The sequence below is a fragment of the Chaetodon trifascialis genome, chromosome 12, assembly GCF_039877785.1.
Source record: "Chaetodon trifascialis isolate fChaTrf1 chromosome 12, fChaTrf1.hap1, whole genome shotgun sequence".
NCBI lineage: Eukaryota > Metazoa > Chordata > Actinopteri > Chaetodontiformes > Chaetodontidae > Chaetodon > Chaetodon trifascialis.
The window spans coordinates 8,257,539-8,277,033 of NC_092067.1; the positions used below are offsets into that span (position 1 = coordinate 8,257,539).

The window sequence follows — 19,495 nt, forward strand, 5'->3', positions numbered from 1 at the left end:
TTTCTCTCAGTGCTGCAAACTAACTACCCAGAACTGCTGCCCTCAAGCCAATCGAGACGCAAACCTCCGCTTCAGCCTTAGACAAGCAACCTTGCCGCTGATTAGGTGGCCAGTCATAATATTACGTGCCCTTTTACAATCTGACAGACTCCCACAGTTTCCTGGATACCAGAGTATATACAGACTGCAAATGAAAAAGCAGGAGCAGGACCCTGCAGCCACACACAAGAAGTAGGGTTTATTAAGCTGGTTGCAATCAGTAACCTCACTGCTAGATGCCACTAAGTCCTCAACACTGGACCTTTAAGCATATATAGAGTAGACAAACAGATTTAGCTTTCTAGTAGTGAGAAGTTACACATCAGTCAACGTCTAAAAGCTGCATTCAGGTGACTGTCTGCATGTGTGTGTGTGTGTGTGTGTGTGTGTGTGTGTGTGGGTGTGTGGGTGTGTGGGTGTGTGGGTGTGTGGGTGTGTGTCATCTATGACCAAATACAATGGAAAATCCCCAAGGTGAGTAAGATTTGGGGGGAAAAGGATGTGTGTCATGAATGACGTGTTGGAGTGGGCTCAGATCCATCAGAAGCAGGAACGTATGTGCACATCGTTGGCACAAAGACACAGAGCGGCTCTTGGCGGCGCAGACCATGATGAAGATGCAAAGATGAAACCCAAAACAGAGAGCACAGACAGTGAGCAGTAACTGCCAGGCTGGGTTTGACGATTCACACTGAAAGGTGCGTTAGTGACGGCTATTTTGCTTCTGTTTGTATGACTGTGGCAAAAAATAGTTGTTTGTTTGTTTCTTTATTTTTCAGCGCTCACGGACTCGTCGTCCAGCAGCAGTTAGGAAGCGTGCGTTCATGTGTTTTGTGGGAGTGGCTTTGGAGGCATGCCTGAGTGGAGGGGACGGGATTCTGGAGGTTTCATCTAGGACAAGACTCTCTGAAACCAGAACTGTTTCCAGGAGTTCTGCTCCGTTCTGTGAGCTTTCTCTAGAAAATCCTACTGCACCTCCAGTTCACACACAGTCGACCTGCAGCTGAGAGGGAATAACAGAGGTGAACTAAAATCCACAACACAACCTCAATCTGCAACAAAACAGGACAAAGCATCAAACACTTAAACAGTCTTTTAGAAGCCAGAACCAGGAAATATTTGCCTTTTTGTTTGATAAATGATTTAAACAATTAATCACTTAGACTGGGATTCATATTTCGTCGATTGAGTCATTGATATTTGTATTCTTCTTCCACACAGAGACCGTGTATTCGCACAAACAGCATTCAGAGGACTGTACTAGCTAATTAACTGTGATGGTCTGGAGGTCTGCTGTATCAAATCCTGCCAATAACAATTTGGTGTATTAACCAGCTTTTGTTGCTGTTTTGTTTTTTACGACATTATAGACCATAAAAAGCTGCACACGTACAGCCTGTTTGGTCCTACACATACATATATGTTGTGTATGCAACAATGACAATCATTTTCATTTAGCATCTAAACATCCCCGGCTCTCACTAATGGAAACGTAAACAGGCAACTTTTTTTCCAATGTGAATGAAGAGGCATAGCGAGGCCGAGCTAAATCACTCTGCCTTCTGCTTATTACCATCCTTCTCTTCCTACTTCTCTCCTTTCAATACACATCGAGCCAAACTAAATAGCCTGATGCCTTTCACACATATGCTAATACTAAATAATCCTGCCAGTATCAGGGGGCGGGTAATTGGGTTGCCTCTTCTCTCGCCTCATTTGAGTCCATTTGCTGACAGGATTACAGGCTATTATCCCTCAGGATCCCTTAGGATCTCTTTAGGCCTTCAGATGGCAAAAACACACAAACAAATGGCGTGTGTGTGTGTGTGTGTGTGTGTGTGTGTGTGTGTGTGTGTGTGTGTGTGTGTGTGTGTGTGTGTGTGTTGGGTTCTCTGCCTGAATACTGACTGTCATAGCACAGCTGTGTCATTTCAAGTTATCATCATCTTCTATCATTATTGCTTTCTCTGAGGATGCTTCAACATAAGTACATGTACGCCCCAATCTGCAGAACAAATAGTCCAGGACTTCTGTCCTCTGAAAGCCTCTCAAAGGCTGAGAAAGCTTTCCAGTGAATGGACGGTCGATCCGAGCGCAAGAGGAGGAGGTGTGCTCCCCTGACAGGTAGGGGCCGGCCCATTGGCTATGAATGACTTCAGGTTTAATGAGTTGCTCACCAGAGGACATGACATCATCTTTACTGAGTCAAAGCAAATTGCCAATTAGGCAAATCCAATGCGATTAAAGGGTCAGTTTGCCCAGATTAGAAAGTATATGTTTTCCCACTTAGTTTTAATGATCGTTTTGCAGATACTAGCTTGGGCTTAATTTCTCAGGGTTTTGATATATCTGCCTCTGAGACTGAGCCACCACCTCAATACATGGAGGTTAATGGAGTTTTGTTTGTGGTGCTCGCAACATTAAAAGGTGCATTTAGAAAACTCAGCAGCAACATGTCTTTTCAGAAACAGTAAAGCAAAACTGTAAAGCAAAGTCTCAAACAATATTCAGGTTTCAAACATCTCACAGTACAGTTCATCATATTACCCGTGTCCAATGGAAACCACTGACAAAAAAAAATGAAAAGAAGGAAAATTAAACATACTGCAGTAAAACGTCTGAATTGATGTAATATCTACAAATAACAGAGAACATACAAATAGAAATACAAAGTAATTAGCTTCTTTGTTTTCACCACACCACACATTTTTATTAATAAAATTGGTAATTATTGTTTTAATTCATCATATCATCTTGAAAACTTAAGAGAAAAGCGAATTTGCATCGAAATTTCTCAGAGCCCAGTGGACGTCTGCAAGTCAAGTACAATTTATCTATGTAGTCCAATATCACAAATCATTCACAACCACTTCCTGAATGCCCTCACACAGAGACTCACACTGGGGACATGAACTCACCCTCTCGCTGGTGGTTGAGGATCATGTTCTTCAGAGTGTTGCAGTCAACAGCGGGCAGTCCGTTGTCTGTGTACGCAGATGGCCGGTAGTTGACGTCTGACCTGGACCTGCTGTGTCCCTTCTTGAAGGCGGAGTTGGACGAGGAGTTGGCGGTGTTGTTGGTGCACTCCTTGGTATGGGCTGCTAGGTCGTTGGTGGAGCGCGCTCGGTTTCTCTTGCCGTGCCTCAAGCCCATCCCCAGCCCCAACATGCTGAAGTTGTCGGCCCAGGCCAGGCCGAGGGGCCCCACCTCAGGCTGCTCCCCTGCCAGCAGGTTCCACACACCGCTGGAGCTCAGCTTCCCCAGCGCTGCGCTGGAAACCTCCTGCAGCTGCTTGGGCTGCCTGGACGGCTGGAGAATCCCTGTCTGAGTCTGGCTCGGACCTTGGCCTTGCATCCCATCCATGCAGTGAATAAAGTCCTCGGTGGCCTCGAGAGCCGGGCTGATATCGGCCACCATGTCAAGCTGCTCGAGACCCTCCATGGCTGGGCCTTCCCCTGAGCTACAAGTCTCACAACTAGATGGTTTTCCAAAATGGGCACAAAAACCCAGTTAGCAGCATCCACATGTCCAACAAAACAAACTAGCCGTCAGCTGGTCTTTTAGGTGTGTTGGCAAGCTGGGAACAAGTGAGGAAGATCCAAGCAGCCTGCAAGCTTCACAGTGCAGTGCTGTCTGAAGCCAAGTTAGAGGCCTGATCTCCCCCAAAAGACAGGGCCTTCGTCCAAGGTTACAGGCTTCTTTTTCAGTGGCGTGCCTCGAGCTCTGGAGTGGAAGACAACTACCTCTCAGGGGAAAGCTACTGCGGCTTTATGCCAGAGCTGAACAGGACTGGCAGTAGCCAGGGACTCCCCAATGAGCCAATCTGGGTGGCAAACTACATTTCTTAGCCAGATACACAAACGTGGGGTAAAGAAAAAAAATGGTTAAATCCCCTCTGCTCAGCCTGAAATGTCCAGAGGATGTGAAGTCAAAATCAACCATCAACTTTTTTATCTGTGTTCTTTTGGGCTTTTGGCCCATGAGGTCATCAGATGGAGACTGTTTGTGGCTCCACTGTAACAGAATGGAGAGAGAAACAGGAAATTGTAAAGAGGAAGCATGCCAAACAAAGAATAGAAACACAGCTGACAGTGAGAATAGTGTGATTCATTTATACATCAAACCGCCTCACCAAGCGCTTCCTCAAACTTGAACTAAAAGCTTTGCCAAGAGAAAAGTTAGGATAATGAAGCCTCTAGTTTAGCAACTTTAAGCATCAAACTATCTACCCACCGACAGTATCTTCATCACACTGACACCACAGCTTCACAGATTCTTCCTCAGCAAATAGAAACGGTCATCCTCCCTCACATGCCCTGATGAAATAATACTAGACTTCCTCCTCGGCTGCTTATCACTGAACTGAGCAGGCAGAGAGGAAGTGGGCCTGGGTGGGGTTCCCATCCATCTGCCAATCTGCCTGTCTCTTCTGGTTTTCTCCACTCGTTTCTCTCTCTCTCTCTCTCTCTCTCTCTCTCTCTCTCTCTCTCTCTCTCTCTCTCTCTCTCTCTCTCGTCCTCATTGATTTTCTTCTCCTCCACAGCTCAGCCTTTTACTTTTCTCCATATATGAATTATTTAAAAAGCACTGCATCACTGCAATTCAGTTTTCGTCGGACCAGGCACTAAATTGAATATTTACAATTTAACCTTGATAGTTTCTTGGAAACACACAGGAGAATATCATCACACATATCACTGTGACTTTAATGCTCTTTATGGATTTTATTTAGGTATTTATTAACTCACATGCACCAGGCTTTCACGATTAAGATCACACATCCACTGCTGCATAGCACCAGGACATTCAGTGCTGGTGAACAGTAACAACATTAGTTCTGATCTGCTCAACCGTTTCACGATTTCAGTCCCCATGAATTTCTACTTGGTCACTTTCTGTCTAAAATGTATTTTTGATTTCATTGACTGACAAAAAAAGTGAAAATGAGATGTAAATTGCACTAATACAGTTCATGTATTTTAGAAGAAGTTTTGTTATATTTGTTGATACGATATATGATATGATATGAACTTTTTGCTTTCTGACAACCAATAAATCAAATGCTCTGACAAAACAAAAAAAAAGAAAAATATCCAGTATCTGAGGCTGTTGCAGGCCTGTAATAAGCCCACCTGACTGTCTAACTACGCATTGTGACCACTTCTTTTAGGGGGAATTTGACATGCATGTTGTTTACATTCATTACGGTAACGTTCAGTGTTTTCTTACGCATTAATGAGATATGAGGTAGATGGATACAGTTAGCAATGACAGAAGTGTGTTGCACTCCTCTCAACGCTCTCTCCAGCAGTGGTCAGCCAGTGTGTGTTCATGTGTTTTGGGGAAGTGGCTTTAGAGGGAGGCGTGGAGGGGATGGATTTATCAGGTGGATACTTTCAGAAGTTAGCTTACTCTTTTCTAACGTTACCAAACCCAGCTTTAAAGCTTTAGTAGCTGCAAAAACACAAGGATGCAGCTTTGATGATACATCAACTCTAGTAGTAGATTACAAGAAAATTATTTATTTTCCATTTCTATCATGACATCATCTGCCTGCAGATAGAGCTCTGACCTAAGCGTCATCATCAAGCTCAGTCAGCCACTGAGCTTCCCCCTGAAACTCCTGTTGACTCACACAGACTGTCACTGGCCGGGAAAGCGTGGAATACCTTGTTAACTCAAAAACAAAGTGTGGCACGACTGATTTTGGCCAGTACAGTACTGAAGTACTTATTCCATGTTTCAATCCCATCACCATTCCTAAATGTGTAGTGAACACTGCACATTTTCCATCTAATTTGGCCTGATAAACAGTCGGCTGCCATCTTGTTTCACTTCATTACTTTAGTGTATTCATTACTTTAGTGTAAACACTTCTGTGTTTTAGTGCACATTTACATGATACAGATATATATGTATTTTTATTTTATGTGAGAGGTATACAGAATGTTCTATCACATTAAAATAATGATTTTCTAATATATGGTACATTAAAGAAAAACAAGGATTAAAAAGACGGTGTCCATATTCTGTTCCATTTGGCCATGAACTTTTCATCCTCCCATGTTAATCTGATCTCATTTATATTAGAAGCTCCTTGAAGAACTTTTCAAATCGAAAGTGGAAGTGTCCATGAAGACTTTGAACGTATCACTGGTCCTCAGCTGTAACGCCAGTTAGCTTATCTCATCTTTAATCGTTTAGGGCAATGTTATACAAATATATTACTTAAATTTTATACAGTTAGCAGCAACCAGAAATGAAAAACAAAGTTCAAGGCTCAGTGTTGTTATTTGTGTTTGCTTCTGTGCCTTTATCCATAAACACACAGTCAGCATCTTCTCAGCAGAAAACACTGACAAAGGTGAAGCCACGGTCAGCCTGTCGGGTAGCCACATTAACATGCTACGTTAGCAAGCGCGTTACTGCGTCCTGTTTATCACGACACGCACACTGCATATAGCTACACACGTTAAATCGATGAACTATTCTGACAGCTGACTGCATAAGGCCTGTTTTTATCCCCAGCTGATGTGAGCCAGGGCTAGTGAGTTAGCAGCTAACGCTAGCTTCTCTCCATCCTCGAGCAATGTCACTTTAAAGCAAGATAAAACTGTTCGCCCACTCAAGTCATAACCAGTATCCATCTGAGGATCTGTGCTGGCATTCTCTTGTGGTGAAACTGGTGACGTTCACAAGCTGTAAAACATAAATCGAGACTCACCTTACTGTGTTTATCACTATGTCATTTTGACAGTCCGTCAGCGATAAAGCCCTCTGAATGCAACTGAGGCCACAAGAGAAAGGTTCCGTGTGACTGTTAATTATACAGAATATGCAGAATATAAACAATGCTATTTGTAAACAACATATGGTACAAGTCCTAATGAGTCATCATTTTTACAAAAAAAAAAAATACTTCTTATGAATACTTACAGTAAGTTCATTGAATGAATTAAATAGTGAAATAATACAGGAGATGATTAAAAAAACACTTTTCTGTTTTGTTTTGTGTTTTGTTTTTTGTTTTTTTTTGTTTTTTTTAGCTATCAAAGATAATTTCATCATTCTTATTATCACAGCGAGGCATACTGGAGTTTGGCTTTTTAAAAACCTTTTGACAAAATTTGATTTCAGTTAAAGGTTCATTAAAGATTCATGACATGTTTGAAATATGCTAATTCCACTGCTATCTAATGACCCAAAGGCTGAACTGCACAGGGATCAAAAAAGTTTTGTCAGATCTTACGAGTTTTTTTTACAACATCTATTCTCTGTCTCTCACTAATGTGTTCTGTATTAAGGCTATTTTGTTTTTCACAGGCCATTATCTTCATTATCATGAAATTGGATAAAAATCCCTAAAAGGCATAATCAATATCACGGTTGACAGCAGGAGGTGGTGTATTTATTTAGTCTCACAAAGGAAGGTCATGACACGTGTCTACACAGACAAATCTGGCCACGACGGGAAGGGGACCAGAGAGTGCAGGATGAAGTAGAGGAGGACAGTAGTTTCCGTCTAATGGGCTGCTTGAAGCTGGCCTGGATCCCTGTGTCAGCGTCAGTCCTGCAGAGATAAACATGTTTCAAAATGGACACAGTGATCCTCCAAACTGTTCCAGAGCTGAGTTGATATATGAGGTGATATTCATTAGGCCTTATTTGGATATTATGCTTAGACTGTGCATACGTTATTCTTCAACAAATAAACAAATGCATTTCATTAAATGTGTATCACAAATTCAGTGAAACCCAGCAAACATGGGGCCAGGTTGTGCTGAATACTGAGGAGGAGCACAGCTTATTTTTGCACAGAGGCCCCCTAGTGGGTTAATCACTCTTGGTTTAATTAATCCAGGCTAACATATTGTTATCAGGCTGAAATGATCCTGTTAATTCTCATCCAGCAAAGCGGTTCTTTGGAGTGTAGATAAAGGACTGATTTGTTAATCCTAGACGGGATTATCTTGAACAACAGTGCGCTCTTATTTTACAATAAGGCTGTTATTTTAAAATGAGAAGACAGTTCATCAGCATTCATATGACCGGCTGAGTGCTGATCGTGTGGTGGTAGGTGTGTTGAGAATCCTCCCAGCATGCACTGTGGCAATAGATTTGTTGACATAATTGTCATTTTCTGTGTGTTCCTGCATAGTTAGGGGTGTCATTTTGATCTACACTGAACTCCACAATTTTTCCACTGTTTCATCACTGTTACACATTAGATATCTCCAGTTAATGTGGTTAAATCACACTCGTGCATGACGGTGAGATTCTCCCAGATAGAGGCGCAAGAGACTTTGCAATGATAATCATTAGCCTGCTATGAAAATGAAACCTCAGTAAAATCTCTTAGAAAGCAGCTTTCATTTTTCATTAAAGTGAATTTTATAATTAATCATTTCATGAGTTTTAATGTTCAAATTCCCATTTTGATGTCAAGTTAAATGTCACATGCTCCGGCTCCATCAGGATATTCAAGGTGAGTTTCTTTTCTTTTTTAGTGTACAAAATTTACAGTTTTTGAATATCTGATTCATGTATATGTAACTCTTCATTACAGCAAAATAAATGTTCTAATTATATCAACAAATTCTAATGATTTGTCAAGAACCTCCATGTTCTTTTCTAAAATCATGATGACATCAACATTATTTCATTGCAGAAGAAATTGAGCCGTTTGGATCTGAAAATTACTTCATGTTTGGAGTCCAGCCTAAAATGTGTTTGTTACGATCCAGCTGTCAATACACTGCACTTGTGCAAGTTTAAACTTCAGGACTTGTTACTCTGACAACAGGTCCAGATGAATTTTGAACCAGTTTCAGAGAACCAAATGATCCACATTCATGTTTAATTGTCAGCATTATAATCTGGAAAACTCTGTTGTCCACGTATAAAGAACAGGGCCTTGGTGTTGGAAAATGAAATGTATAGGATGTCATCATTTATGGCTACACGACATTTGTTATTAAAAAATATTAATACTGGTCTTGCTCTGAAAAAAAAAAAATCACATTTTCTGGCTGTTTTGTTTGGAAAAGGATACATTTGATTATTCCAGTGTCACTACAAATTACTCATTATCAGTATCTCCGATCCAAGAAATATCATTATCAGCTTTCAAAAGCCCATTTGAGGAAAAACCCAGTTGGGCCTCCTCCTCTTCTCATCCTTTCTCTGAATGCTCTTTGTCTGACTGTTTCAAAAGTTCTCCGCAGTGAAGGAGAGGAGGGCCAGGCGCCCTAATGGACTCCACTGTGTTACTCTCTCTGCAGCTTTGTTGCAGGATAATAGTTCTACATGTCTCAGGTATAAATTGGTAGATTTCAGTGATCTTCTGATTTTCTTTTTTTTTTTTTCCTTTCAGACTGTGTTAATTCTGGAAACATGTTTAGTAAAAGCAAAGAAATGAAAATATCATATATTATTTGCCATGCTTTCTATTCAACACAAAATTTCTACATGGACAAATCATTTCCTGCTTTCAGTGAGCACAGACAACATTTTTCTGTGTATTGGAGAAAATCTGATTACATTTTGGCCATTTTCTTGCCATTTCCACTCAGCTTTAGTAATTTGACTAGTCAGAATTGTACATTTAGAAGAGGCCGGAACAGAAGTCCAGGTATTGCTTGTTATGACTTAGAGTCCACTGTCTTTCTTCAGAAATCCTTTTAGGCGAAGTGCCGGTGAGTGGATATAGGGGTTGATGCAACACATAAGCATCAACTTTAGGAATAAGACCATCTCTCTCCATGAGGCTCCATCATTTTCCATCAAACAGCAATCTCACATCCCTTTCCCTTGACTCATGCACTCAGGTCTCTCTCTGTCCTGTCCGTCTTACCTATTTCCTTCTTTATTTTGATCAGACCATCTTCTACTGATGACTAAATTATGATTAGATTTAAGGATGTGCACTGCTTTCATCTGTCTAGTGCGCTGTTTAATATTGCCCCCCCAACCCCTCTCGAACCACCACCCCGACCCCCAAACACACACAACACAATAGCCATCTACCTCGACTCACTCACCCGCTATTGAAGAGCAGAGTGGCTGCTTGGTTCCCATGGAAACAATGCGTGCGTATGTGTGTGTTCAGTAAATGTTTCTCCCTCGCTGAGATGAAGTTGGACCTGCACATACAGCACAGGTACTTTTTTTAATATGCAAATGATCTGCTCTCCTCTAATGCAGCATGTTTGTTGCTGCATTTTATCGCCTCCTTCACTGCTCCTGAGACATAAAAGTATAAAAGGAGGTTTGGCACAGAAGGGGTAACAACTGAAACACTCTGACACACATAAGGCTTATTCTAGATATGTGTTTATGAGACAGAGTGCTGCTGTTGTTACTGCATTACAGAAAAACTCACAATTTCTCCAACTCTGTCTTAAAAGTACAGTCAGATGCTCATGTGAACATTCAAACATGTTTGGCTTGTTCTAATTATTCCTCCTGTTCATACTGACCATGAAAGGATCCCTTCAATGAAGTGATGAGAGACCAAATCTACAGGCCTGATTTTGGACAAAATTATGTACCAAAGTTTTTCTGAGGCTGATATGAGGCTTCAGCAGCCAGACTTACATCAGCTGGATATCTTGTAAGGACTTTTCTTGTAAAACTCCCTCTTTGCGTTTCTCTGGGCAGTGTTTCCCTGTTAAGCTGCAGTGGGGACAGTAACAAAACGAGGACATTTGCAATACAAGAAAAGGCTGTTTCAGTGTTTATATGAGCACCTGACTATTATTTTAAGACAGACGTTAAAAACTGAACAACATGTACTTCAAGGAAAAGCACTTCCCTGTGAGGCTATAATACTCATTGTGCATCTATTGAATGGATGAAATTTGAAAATGTTTCTATTCTTAGATACTCAGCTTTTTCCTGAGTGTGGCGCCAGAGCAAAGCTGTTTTTGCATCCAAATCAAAGGGCTTATCTTCATGGTACCCATTCTCATGAAATCACAGGCTCAGCTTATCAGGCTCAGCTCTTGTTGTCAAACCTGGATAATCTTTCTAAACGTGATGACAAGTGAGCATTCCAGTGTGAATGACTGAGCACTCGATCTCAAAAATAAAAATTCTCAAAGCAGAAAGCACTTTGAGCCGTCGGCAGGCTAGAAAAGCAGTATATAGATACAGTCCATTAACATTTACTAATCATGTATACAGTTTATTTGATTTTACACATCAGTACATAAATTGTAGTCTTCAGCTCCAAGCAATGCTGACTCAAGCGACATCACTTGAGGACATTTACCAGACTTCCCACAGCCAAAAAGGCCTTGTACAATTTTTGTTCATATGCAGCAGTAACCTCCAAACCTATAAACAGACTTTGATGTGTAACCTGGGTGGAGCTGACCAGCCATTCTCCAGTCAAAACAAGGACATACCTGTAATTTCACAGAGGTGGATAAAAAACGGATTTAAATAGAGTTGTAAACTCCCAGGTTGCAACAACAGGGAAGTGAAGGGACACAGCATTTACCATGGGCCCAGGCTGCGCTCCTTATGGGACAAATGGACAAACCACCGCAATAAAATAAAGACAGCTTTCAGATTGACAGACTGTTAAGCCTGAAGTGAAGTTAAGACTGAAAACTAAGTTGAGTGGAATAACTGTTTTCAGGTCGGACTTATTTTAACCTGTTTTAAGGAACCGAGTTTCCTGCGAAGTAATGCAGCCTGTGTGTCTTAACCGGTAACCTTGCTTGACGAAAAGCCCCTCTTTTCTGTGTGCTTGGATGTATCATCAGATGATCATAAGGGGATGAAGAAGAAGAGATTCAGCATTTAGCAGCTGTCCTGTTTGATTTGATGTTTCAGTTTGAAGGTGAGCTTTTAGAAAATGTTCTGAAAACACACATGGGCAGGATGGTGTTTGACATGAAAACATCAGGTTCAGATTTATCTGGGTTGGTGTAGACGTGTGTGTGTGTGTGTGTGTAATAGATGTCCATTGAAGAGCACAATACACAATAAATCTATGTGTGTGTTTGTGTGTGTTTTTGTGTGAGTGTTGTGTGTGTTCAGCCCTGGCACCACACGTCTCATTCACACCTAATGATCGCAGCCTCTCACTGGCAGCCATCTCTCCTCCCAGACCAAATCCAATTACCGTGGACAATAGAAACCAGCTCCAGGCTCAGGACTCCATCAGCTCCTCTGTGCTGCAGCTCCCTGCTCCAAGACTCCTGCCGGACCCCCTAATCATGTCGAGGGTCCACAAGGGCCACAAAGTACACCTGTACACCTACACACACACACACACACACACACACACACACACAGATACAAGTACAAAAAGAAACACAAATGCAAACACATACAAAGCACAAATGCAAAAACATAAAACACACAACATATTCAAGCATAGTCAAAAGAAAGATCCAAAAAAAAGAAAAAAAAAGGGTACATACAAAAGATGTAACTGATGAAACAAGTAAAAAAATGTAGTGTAACAAAGTAACATGAGCCAATATAAACAGCAAAAGAGTGGAGCTCATGTCAGGCAAACATAAATAAAAGCAAATAAGAAAATCAGAAGCGGAAATGCAAACACAAATACACACAAACACATCAAAATATGATGCTGAATATTGCTAAATTCCAGTTTAACACAATACATTCTGTATTTGTTGATCAATCTTCATTTCTAGTTTGTTCAGACACATTTCATGGTCTGTTTGTCAATGGCTCCATCTACTGGCACAAAGATGGAACAGCAGCGGGTTAGACAGACAAGGATCAATTCAGAGGCGGTACAGTGGACTCAAAGCAAGAAGGTCGCTGGTTCGATCCCCAGGTCGGGCAGGGCCTTTCTGTGTGAAGTTTGCATGTTCTTCCCATGCATGCGTGGGTTCTCTCCGGGCACTCCGGCTTCCTCCCACAGACCAAAAACATGCTCATTAGGTTAATTGGTGACTCTAAAATTGTCCTTAGGTGTGAGTGTGAGCGTGAATGGTTGTATGTTTGGAAATGTTGCCCTGCGATCGGCTCTCGTCCATTGACAGTTGGGATAGGCCCAAAAAGGGATAGCCGGGTATAGACAATGGATGGATGGATCAATTCGGAATCCAGCACAGCCAATTCAATAATAAATAAAACTGTAGTTATCATTTCATTGACTCAAACCCTTGATACTGTGTCAGCCATGTAAACAATGCAAAATAATACATAAGAATCTTTATTATATGTTTCTAATATTTAACTTTTTGGGTTGTAGAAATATAAGCAACAATTATTTTTCTCTGATTACAGATACAATGTGCCGATGGTCCTGTGTCCCCTGGTGCTCCAGTCACAGAGGGACAGCGTCTCCTCCTGCTCATGTCATATGTGCTGAGGCACAATCTGACTGAAGCTGCTCTTCAACATCTTCTTGACTTTTTCAGAGAACATTTCCCTGGTTTAGTGCCAGTGACCAGGGATCTTTTTGAAAAAGCCTGTGGACAATTTGAACACCATGTGACCCCTTGTCACTGTATCAAGTGTGAAAGTTAATTAAGGCACAGTGAGACAGCTGCAACAAAGTGTCCTTCTTGTGGTTATGAATTTAACATTGAAAGTAAAATTAAAGTTGGATGTTATTTTCTTGTATTACTATTCAGAAATGTTTTCAAGAAACCTAATATACATTTAAAGAGAAAACAGTCTATTGCAGGCATCATTAGTAATGTATAGAGGGGGACAGAATATCAAAAGTTCAAGCAAAGCAGAAAATTGATGACATCTCAGTCACATGGAACTGTGATTGAGTTCCCGTTCTTGACAGTAATAAATATCAGATATGGTCTATTCAGGGTCAAATCATAGAGCTTTGGCCAAGAGTGAAATGTACAAACATGTTTTTGTGTATCTGAATGTGCTACACTGAATGGTAAATAGAAAAATACAGATTGGCTGGTAAAAATATACTTAGGAGTATTTCATAACAGCATAAAATAAATATACTTTCATTCTTCAGGAGTTCATTTTAAGTGCACTGTTATGCAAATAGTGTTTTAACACAGTTGCTGAAAATATACTAAAAAAGTGTTTGACAGCAATTATCTTGAAGATGCACTATAACTTAAATTTTACTAAAAAATATATTTTACGATATTTATTAAAAGTTTGCTTCCAGTTTATTTGAAGTAAGTGCACAAATTGCATTTTGCAATTTGCACATGTGTATGCATGCATGTGCTTAAAAGAGCATCTTTTTTACTGTTATGTCAGTACTTATGTGTGTTATTTGTTTTGCACCATTCTTTGTACTGTTAGTTTGTATAGGTGAAGCTGCTGTGTCATAGAAACTTTCCCTATGGAATAAATAAAGTATCCGTCGAGGTATCTGTTAGCTTTAGCTTGGTGTACCTCACAAACATACTGTGCATGTGTATAGAATGTAGACAGAGTTCCATTCCGTCTGTGTGTCACAATGAAGCTAGAATGATGGAACAGAGTCTTCATCATTTCAATCAGTTCAGTCCTGTTTTTTTTGGCTGGTAAACCTGCCAAACAACTCTTAAGCATTTTGTCTGCAAACAGTTATTATTCACTGAAGATCGAGACAAATCATCACTGAAATCAAGTCACTTTTGGACGTCTGGTAAGTTGATTCAATTCCACTTTTTCATCTTAAACAATAATGTTAAAGTTGAGAGTGACGGGCCTAAAAACCTGTGATATTTTCTTCAGTGATCAGTATTTTTATTTTCATGTATTTTTAAGATTTTATTTTAATATAAGCAAAAGTTTATTTAGCTTCCAGTGTGGGATCATTGTGGAATAGTGTTTACAACGAAAATGTATATTTATTGAAGGAATAGTAGCAGAAGTAAGATTTATTTCTGGGTCTTTAGCTGAGCTTTGTTTGGATTCAGATCAGGTTTAAGGCTAAAATGATAAATGATTAATTGATCCTGACCAAACCTGATGAATCCCACCTGCCAACATGTTCCTGTGTTCATGGCTGCCGGGCCCTGAGAGGAGAAACACGACTTTGTGTGTCTTCTTTCTTTTCTACTCTCAGGTGTGTGACATCAACAAGATATTTCATCTTGCACCATGACGGCCTACCAGTGCTTTCAGGTCAGAGGCCTGATCTCCTCCAGCACCACTGACTATGAGGTGCAGGCCATCCTGGGGAGTGGCACCTTTGGCCTGGTTCACCCAGTGCAGGAAGGTAGCCACCAATGAAACAGTGGCTCTAAAAATCCTCAAAACCAAGGACTGCATTAAGGAGGCAAAGGCAGAGGTGCAGCATAATTTATGTTTGACAAACATTTTTCTCTGTAATAATTCAGTAACACATTGCATTCACATCAGATCTCCCTCTAACATCTCATCCATTCAGGAGGCAATGCTGAAAAAGATTAAAGAGCTGGACTCGGACAGGTTTAACATCGTCTCTTGGAAAGACTCCTTCACCTTCAGGGGACATTTCTGTCTTGAGTTTGAGAAGCTTGACATCAGTCTCTGTGACCTCCTGCAGCAGAGCCTTTTCCAGTCTCTGGACTTGGCAGAGATCCGCCCCATCGTGCAACAGGTGTGTTTCTATAAGCATTATTATTATCATCATCATTGAATAATGTCCCCAGAGGTCAGAGATGGTTGATACATTAATGTCTTCAGTTCTTTCAAATGAAGGTAAAAGTGTCTGTGGTCATCATCCTTCGTGTGTACGATCACTGTGGCTACAAATGCTGGCTGTCCTCCAAACTGTCAGACAAAGAGACAAATTGCTGTTTAAGTGTTCATATATTTGGCTGTGCATGTTTATAATTGCTGACAAAAACTCTTCTACATTTTGTCAAAGTTTTCATTGACGAAAGTGCAGATTTGCTTTTATTATGGCTGAATTCTCGTGGTGGAAAAACATCCATCAATAAAGATGTTTTGTCATAGTTTTGTTGATGACATTATACTCTGTGGTACAGCTGTTTTCTTACTGTAATCTGTTATTTCAGCTGGTGACAGCTCTAAAGTTCTTGAAGAGTGCAGGGATTACGCACACAGATCTAAAACCTCAAAACATCATGATGGTGGATCATGAACATCAGCCACTGAGGGTTAAGATATGCCACATGGCTAAGAAGGAATCTGGCACATTTTGAGGGGGAAAAGGTGGATGTTTGGGTGATGTTTGAGTCAAGGGTGAGGACGAAAGTGTTTTTGATGTGTAAATATTTGTCAAAGGAAATGTTTGAAAAGTGGTTTGTGAAAGGATGTAAACTCATCTAAGTTGATGATAAGGGAGTGTTTAAAGTAGATTTTGATTTCTGTTGCATTATAATGAGTTGCTCATCTTGTGTGTTTATTCATTATATTTGTATTTCTAGGCATTTGTCATGGCCTTTAGGTGCCGGGAAGATGAATGTCTTGTATGGGGATTTCTGCTTTTGTATGGGATAATAAGAATGTACCCTTATGCAATAAGATCCAATGTGGGGCTAACTGTAAATATTTGTTGATTTTAGATTTTTTGAGAAATAAAAGAAAAAAAAAAACAGTGCCTAAGCCTTTTCTTCTCGTCTTTAGTGCAATGGCCATAATTACATAAACTAAAGTAGCACAACGGAAAAGGGGGCTTGCAACACACAAGTGAAACCATGAGAGGCCGCTCACCCACAAAGGAGCAGAAAAGCAGCACGGCATGTAGCAGGTAGGAACAGCTCTCTGTATCCTCCTCAAGAGCGGCAGAGGTGAATCAACGCTTCCAAGCAGACAATAAAACAGCATACAAAAGAAATCAACGGTATATGCGTGTACATTACATAATACAAAAAAAGAGTATGCAAATAATATAGCCTTGACAAGGATGGCTCACGCTGGTGATTCCAACTTTCTCTGAGAGAAGCACATGTAAGCTGTTGGTTAGGGGACACATTGAACTTTGATCCATCAGGCCCGTGTGTGCAAAGAAAAGTATATCCATTGACTGACTTGTCTTCTTTGGAAATCACATTTGTTGGAGTGAAGAATAAAAGCGACCTTAACATTTGGAGACAAGTGAAAGGAGAAAGCCCTCACACCCCAGTGTACATACAGAGGGCACATGTATAAAAAGCTTGTGCGCATTAGTCCTTGTGGCTTACGGCCATACCAGCCTGACAACGCCCGATCTCGTCTGATCTCGGAAGCTAAGCAGGGTCGGGCCTGGTTAGTACTTGGATGGGAGACCGCCTGGGAATACCAGGTGCTGTAAGCCTTTTCTTCTCGACTTTGGTGCAATGGCTGTCCACACTGAGAAGAAAGTAGCACCATGGAACAGGGGGCTTGCAACACACAAGTGAAACCATGAGAGGCTGCTCGCTCAGAATAGGAGCAGAAAAGAAGCACAGTATGTCGTAGGTAAGAACAGCTCTCTGTATCCTCCTCAAGAAGGGCAGAGGTGAATCCACGCTTCCAAACAGACTATAAAAAAACTGACAAAGGAAATCAACAACATATGTGTCTACATGATATCATACAAAAAGAGTATGCAAATAATATTGCCTTGGCAAGGATGGCTCATGCTGGTGATAACAAATTTCTCCGAAAGAAGCACATGTAAGCTGTTGGTTAGGGGACACATTGAACTTTGCTCCATCAGGTCTGTGTGTGCAAAGAAAAGTATATCCATTGATTGACTTGTCTCCGTTGGAAATCACATTTGTTGGAGTGAAGAATAAAAGCGGCCTCGACATTTGGAAACACGTGAAAGGAGCGAGCCCTCACACCCCAGAGTGTACATACAGAGGGCACATGTATAAAAAGCTTGTGCGCATGAGCCCTTGTGGCTTACGGCCATACCAGCCTGACAACGCCCGATCTCGTCCGATCTCGGAAGCTAAGCAGGGTCGGGCCTGGTTAGTACTTGGATGGGAGACCGCCTGGGAATACCAGGTGCTGTAAGCCTTTTCTTCTCGTCTTCGGTGCAATGGCCATAAATCCTGAGAATAAAGTGGAAACACGGAAAAAAAGGATTGCAACATTCCCATGAAACCATGAGAGGCCGCTCACCCACAAAGGAGCAGAAAAGCAGCACAGTATGTAGCAGGTAGGAACAGCTCTCTGTATCCTCCTCAAGAGCGGCAGAGGTGAATCAACGCTTCCAAACAGACAAGGAAACAGCATACAAAAGAAATCAATGATATATGTGTGTATATTATTTAATACAAAAGGAGTATGCAAATAATATTGCCTTGACAAGAATGGCTCATGCTGGTGATAACAAATTTCTCCGAAAGAAGCACATGTAAGCTGTTGGTTAGGGGACACATTGAACTTTGCTCCATCAGGTCTGTGTGTGCAAAGAAAAGTATATCCATTGATTGACTTGTCTCCGTTGGAAATCACATTTGTTGGAGTGAAGAATAAAAGCGGCCTCGACATTTGGAAACACGTGAAAGGAGCGAGCCCTCACACCCCAGAGTGTACATACAGAGGGCACATGTATAAAAAGCTTGTGCGCATGAGCCCTTGTGGCTTACGGCCATACCAGCCTGACAACGCCCGATCTCGTCCGATCTCGGAAGCTAAGCAGGGTCGGGCCTGGTTAGTACTTGGATGGGAGACCGCCTGGGAATACCAGGTGCTGTAAGCCTTTTCCTCCCTCCTCCTTCATCAGCAGGGGGCGCTGCTATTTCTTAAATGGAATGGCCAGGCTGAGGGGACAAATGGAACCTTGATCCATCAGTCCCGTGTGTGCAACGAAAAGTATATCCATTGATTTACATACCTTCTTTAGAAATCGGATTTGTTGGAGTGAAGAATAAAAGCGGCCTCGACATTTGGAAACACGTGAAAGGAGCGAGCCCTCACACCCCAGAGTGTACATACAGAGGGCACATGTATAAAAAGCTTGTGCGCATGAACCCTTGTGGCTTACGGCCATACCAGCCTGACAACGCCCGATCTCGTCCGATCTCGGAAGCTAAGCAGGGTCGGGCCTGGTTAGTACTTGGATGGGAGACCGCCTGGGAATACCAGGTGCTGTAAGCCTTTTCTTCAGTGCAATGGCCATAAATCCTGAGAACAAAGTGGAAACACGGGGGAAAAAAAGGATTGCAACATTCCCATGAAACCATGAGAGGCCGCTCACCCACAAAGGAGCAGAAAAACAGCACAGTATGTAGCAGGTGGGAACAGCTCTCTGTATCCTCCTCAAAAACAGCAGAGGTGAAACAAATAGACAATGAAAAAAGCATACAAATGCTGGCGATTCCAACTTTCTCTGAGAGAAGCACATGTAAGCTGTTGGTTAGGGGACACATTGAACTTTGATTCCATTAGGCCCGCGTGTGCAAAGAAAAGTATATCCATTGATTGACTTGTCTTCTTTGGAAATCACATTTGTTGGAGTGAAGAATAAAAGCGGCCTCGACATTTGGAAACACGTGAAAGGAGCAAGCCCTCACACCCCAGAGTGTACATACAGAGGGCACATGTATAAAAAGCTTGTGCGCATGAACCC

The 19,495-nt window shown here is 41.5% G+C and overlaps 1 protein-coding gene and 4 non-coding genes across 5 annotated transcripts in view; 4 read left to right on the top strand and 1 right to left on the bottom strand.

Moving 5' to 3' along the window:
- plekhm3 (pleckstrin homology domain containing, family M, member 3) overlaps window positions 1-6,815 on the bottom strand; it is a 39,906-nt gene extending 33,091 nt beyond the window's left edge. Inside the window, exons 1-2 of the mRNA XM_070976546.1 lie at window positions 6,764-6,815; window positions 2,958-4,053 (exon numbers count right to left, since the gene is read on the bottom strand). Coding sequence (XP_070832647.1) covers window positions 2,958-3,480 — 523 coding nt within the window. The 5' untranslated portion in view covers window positions 3,481-4,053; window positions 6,764-6,815. The remainder of the gene's footprint in view (window positions 1-2,957; window positions 4,054-6,763) is intronic.
- A 10,314-nt stretch (window positions 6,816-17,129) lies between these two features.
- On the top strand, window positions 17,130-17,248 carry LOC139340810 (5S ribosomal RNA). Its single transcript, XR_011602967.1, has one exon. It is a non-coding gene; the product is annotated as a 5S ribosomal RNA (ribosomal RNA).
- Window positions 17,249-17,818: 570 nt separating this feature from the next.
- On the top strand, window positions 17,819-17,937 carry LOC139340801 (5S ribosomal RNA). Its single transcript, XR_011602959.1, has one exon. It is a non-coding gene; the product is annotated as a 5S ribosomal RNA (ribosomal RNA).
- Window positions 17,938-18,506: 569 nt separating this feature from the next.
- Window positions 18,507-18,625, top strand: LOC139340808 (5S ribosomal RNA). Its single transcript, XR_011602965.1, has one exon. It is a non-coding gene; the product is annotated as a 5S ribosomal RNA (ribosomal RNA).
- Window positions 18,626-18,904: 279 nt separating this feature from the next.
- LOC139340809 (5S ribosomal RNA) lies at window positions 18,905-19,023 on the top strand. Its single transcript, XR_011602966.1, has one exon. It is a non-coding gene; the product is annotated as a 5S ribosomal RNA (ribosomal RNA).
- The last annotated feature ends 472 nt before the right edge of the window (window positions 19,024-19,495 follow it).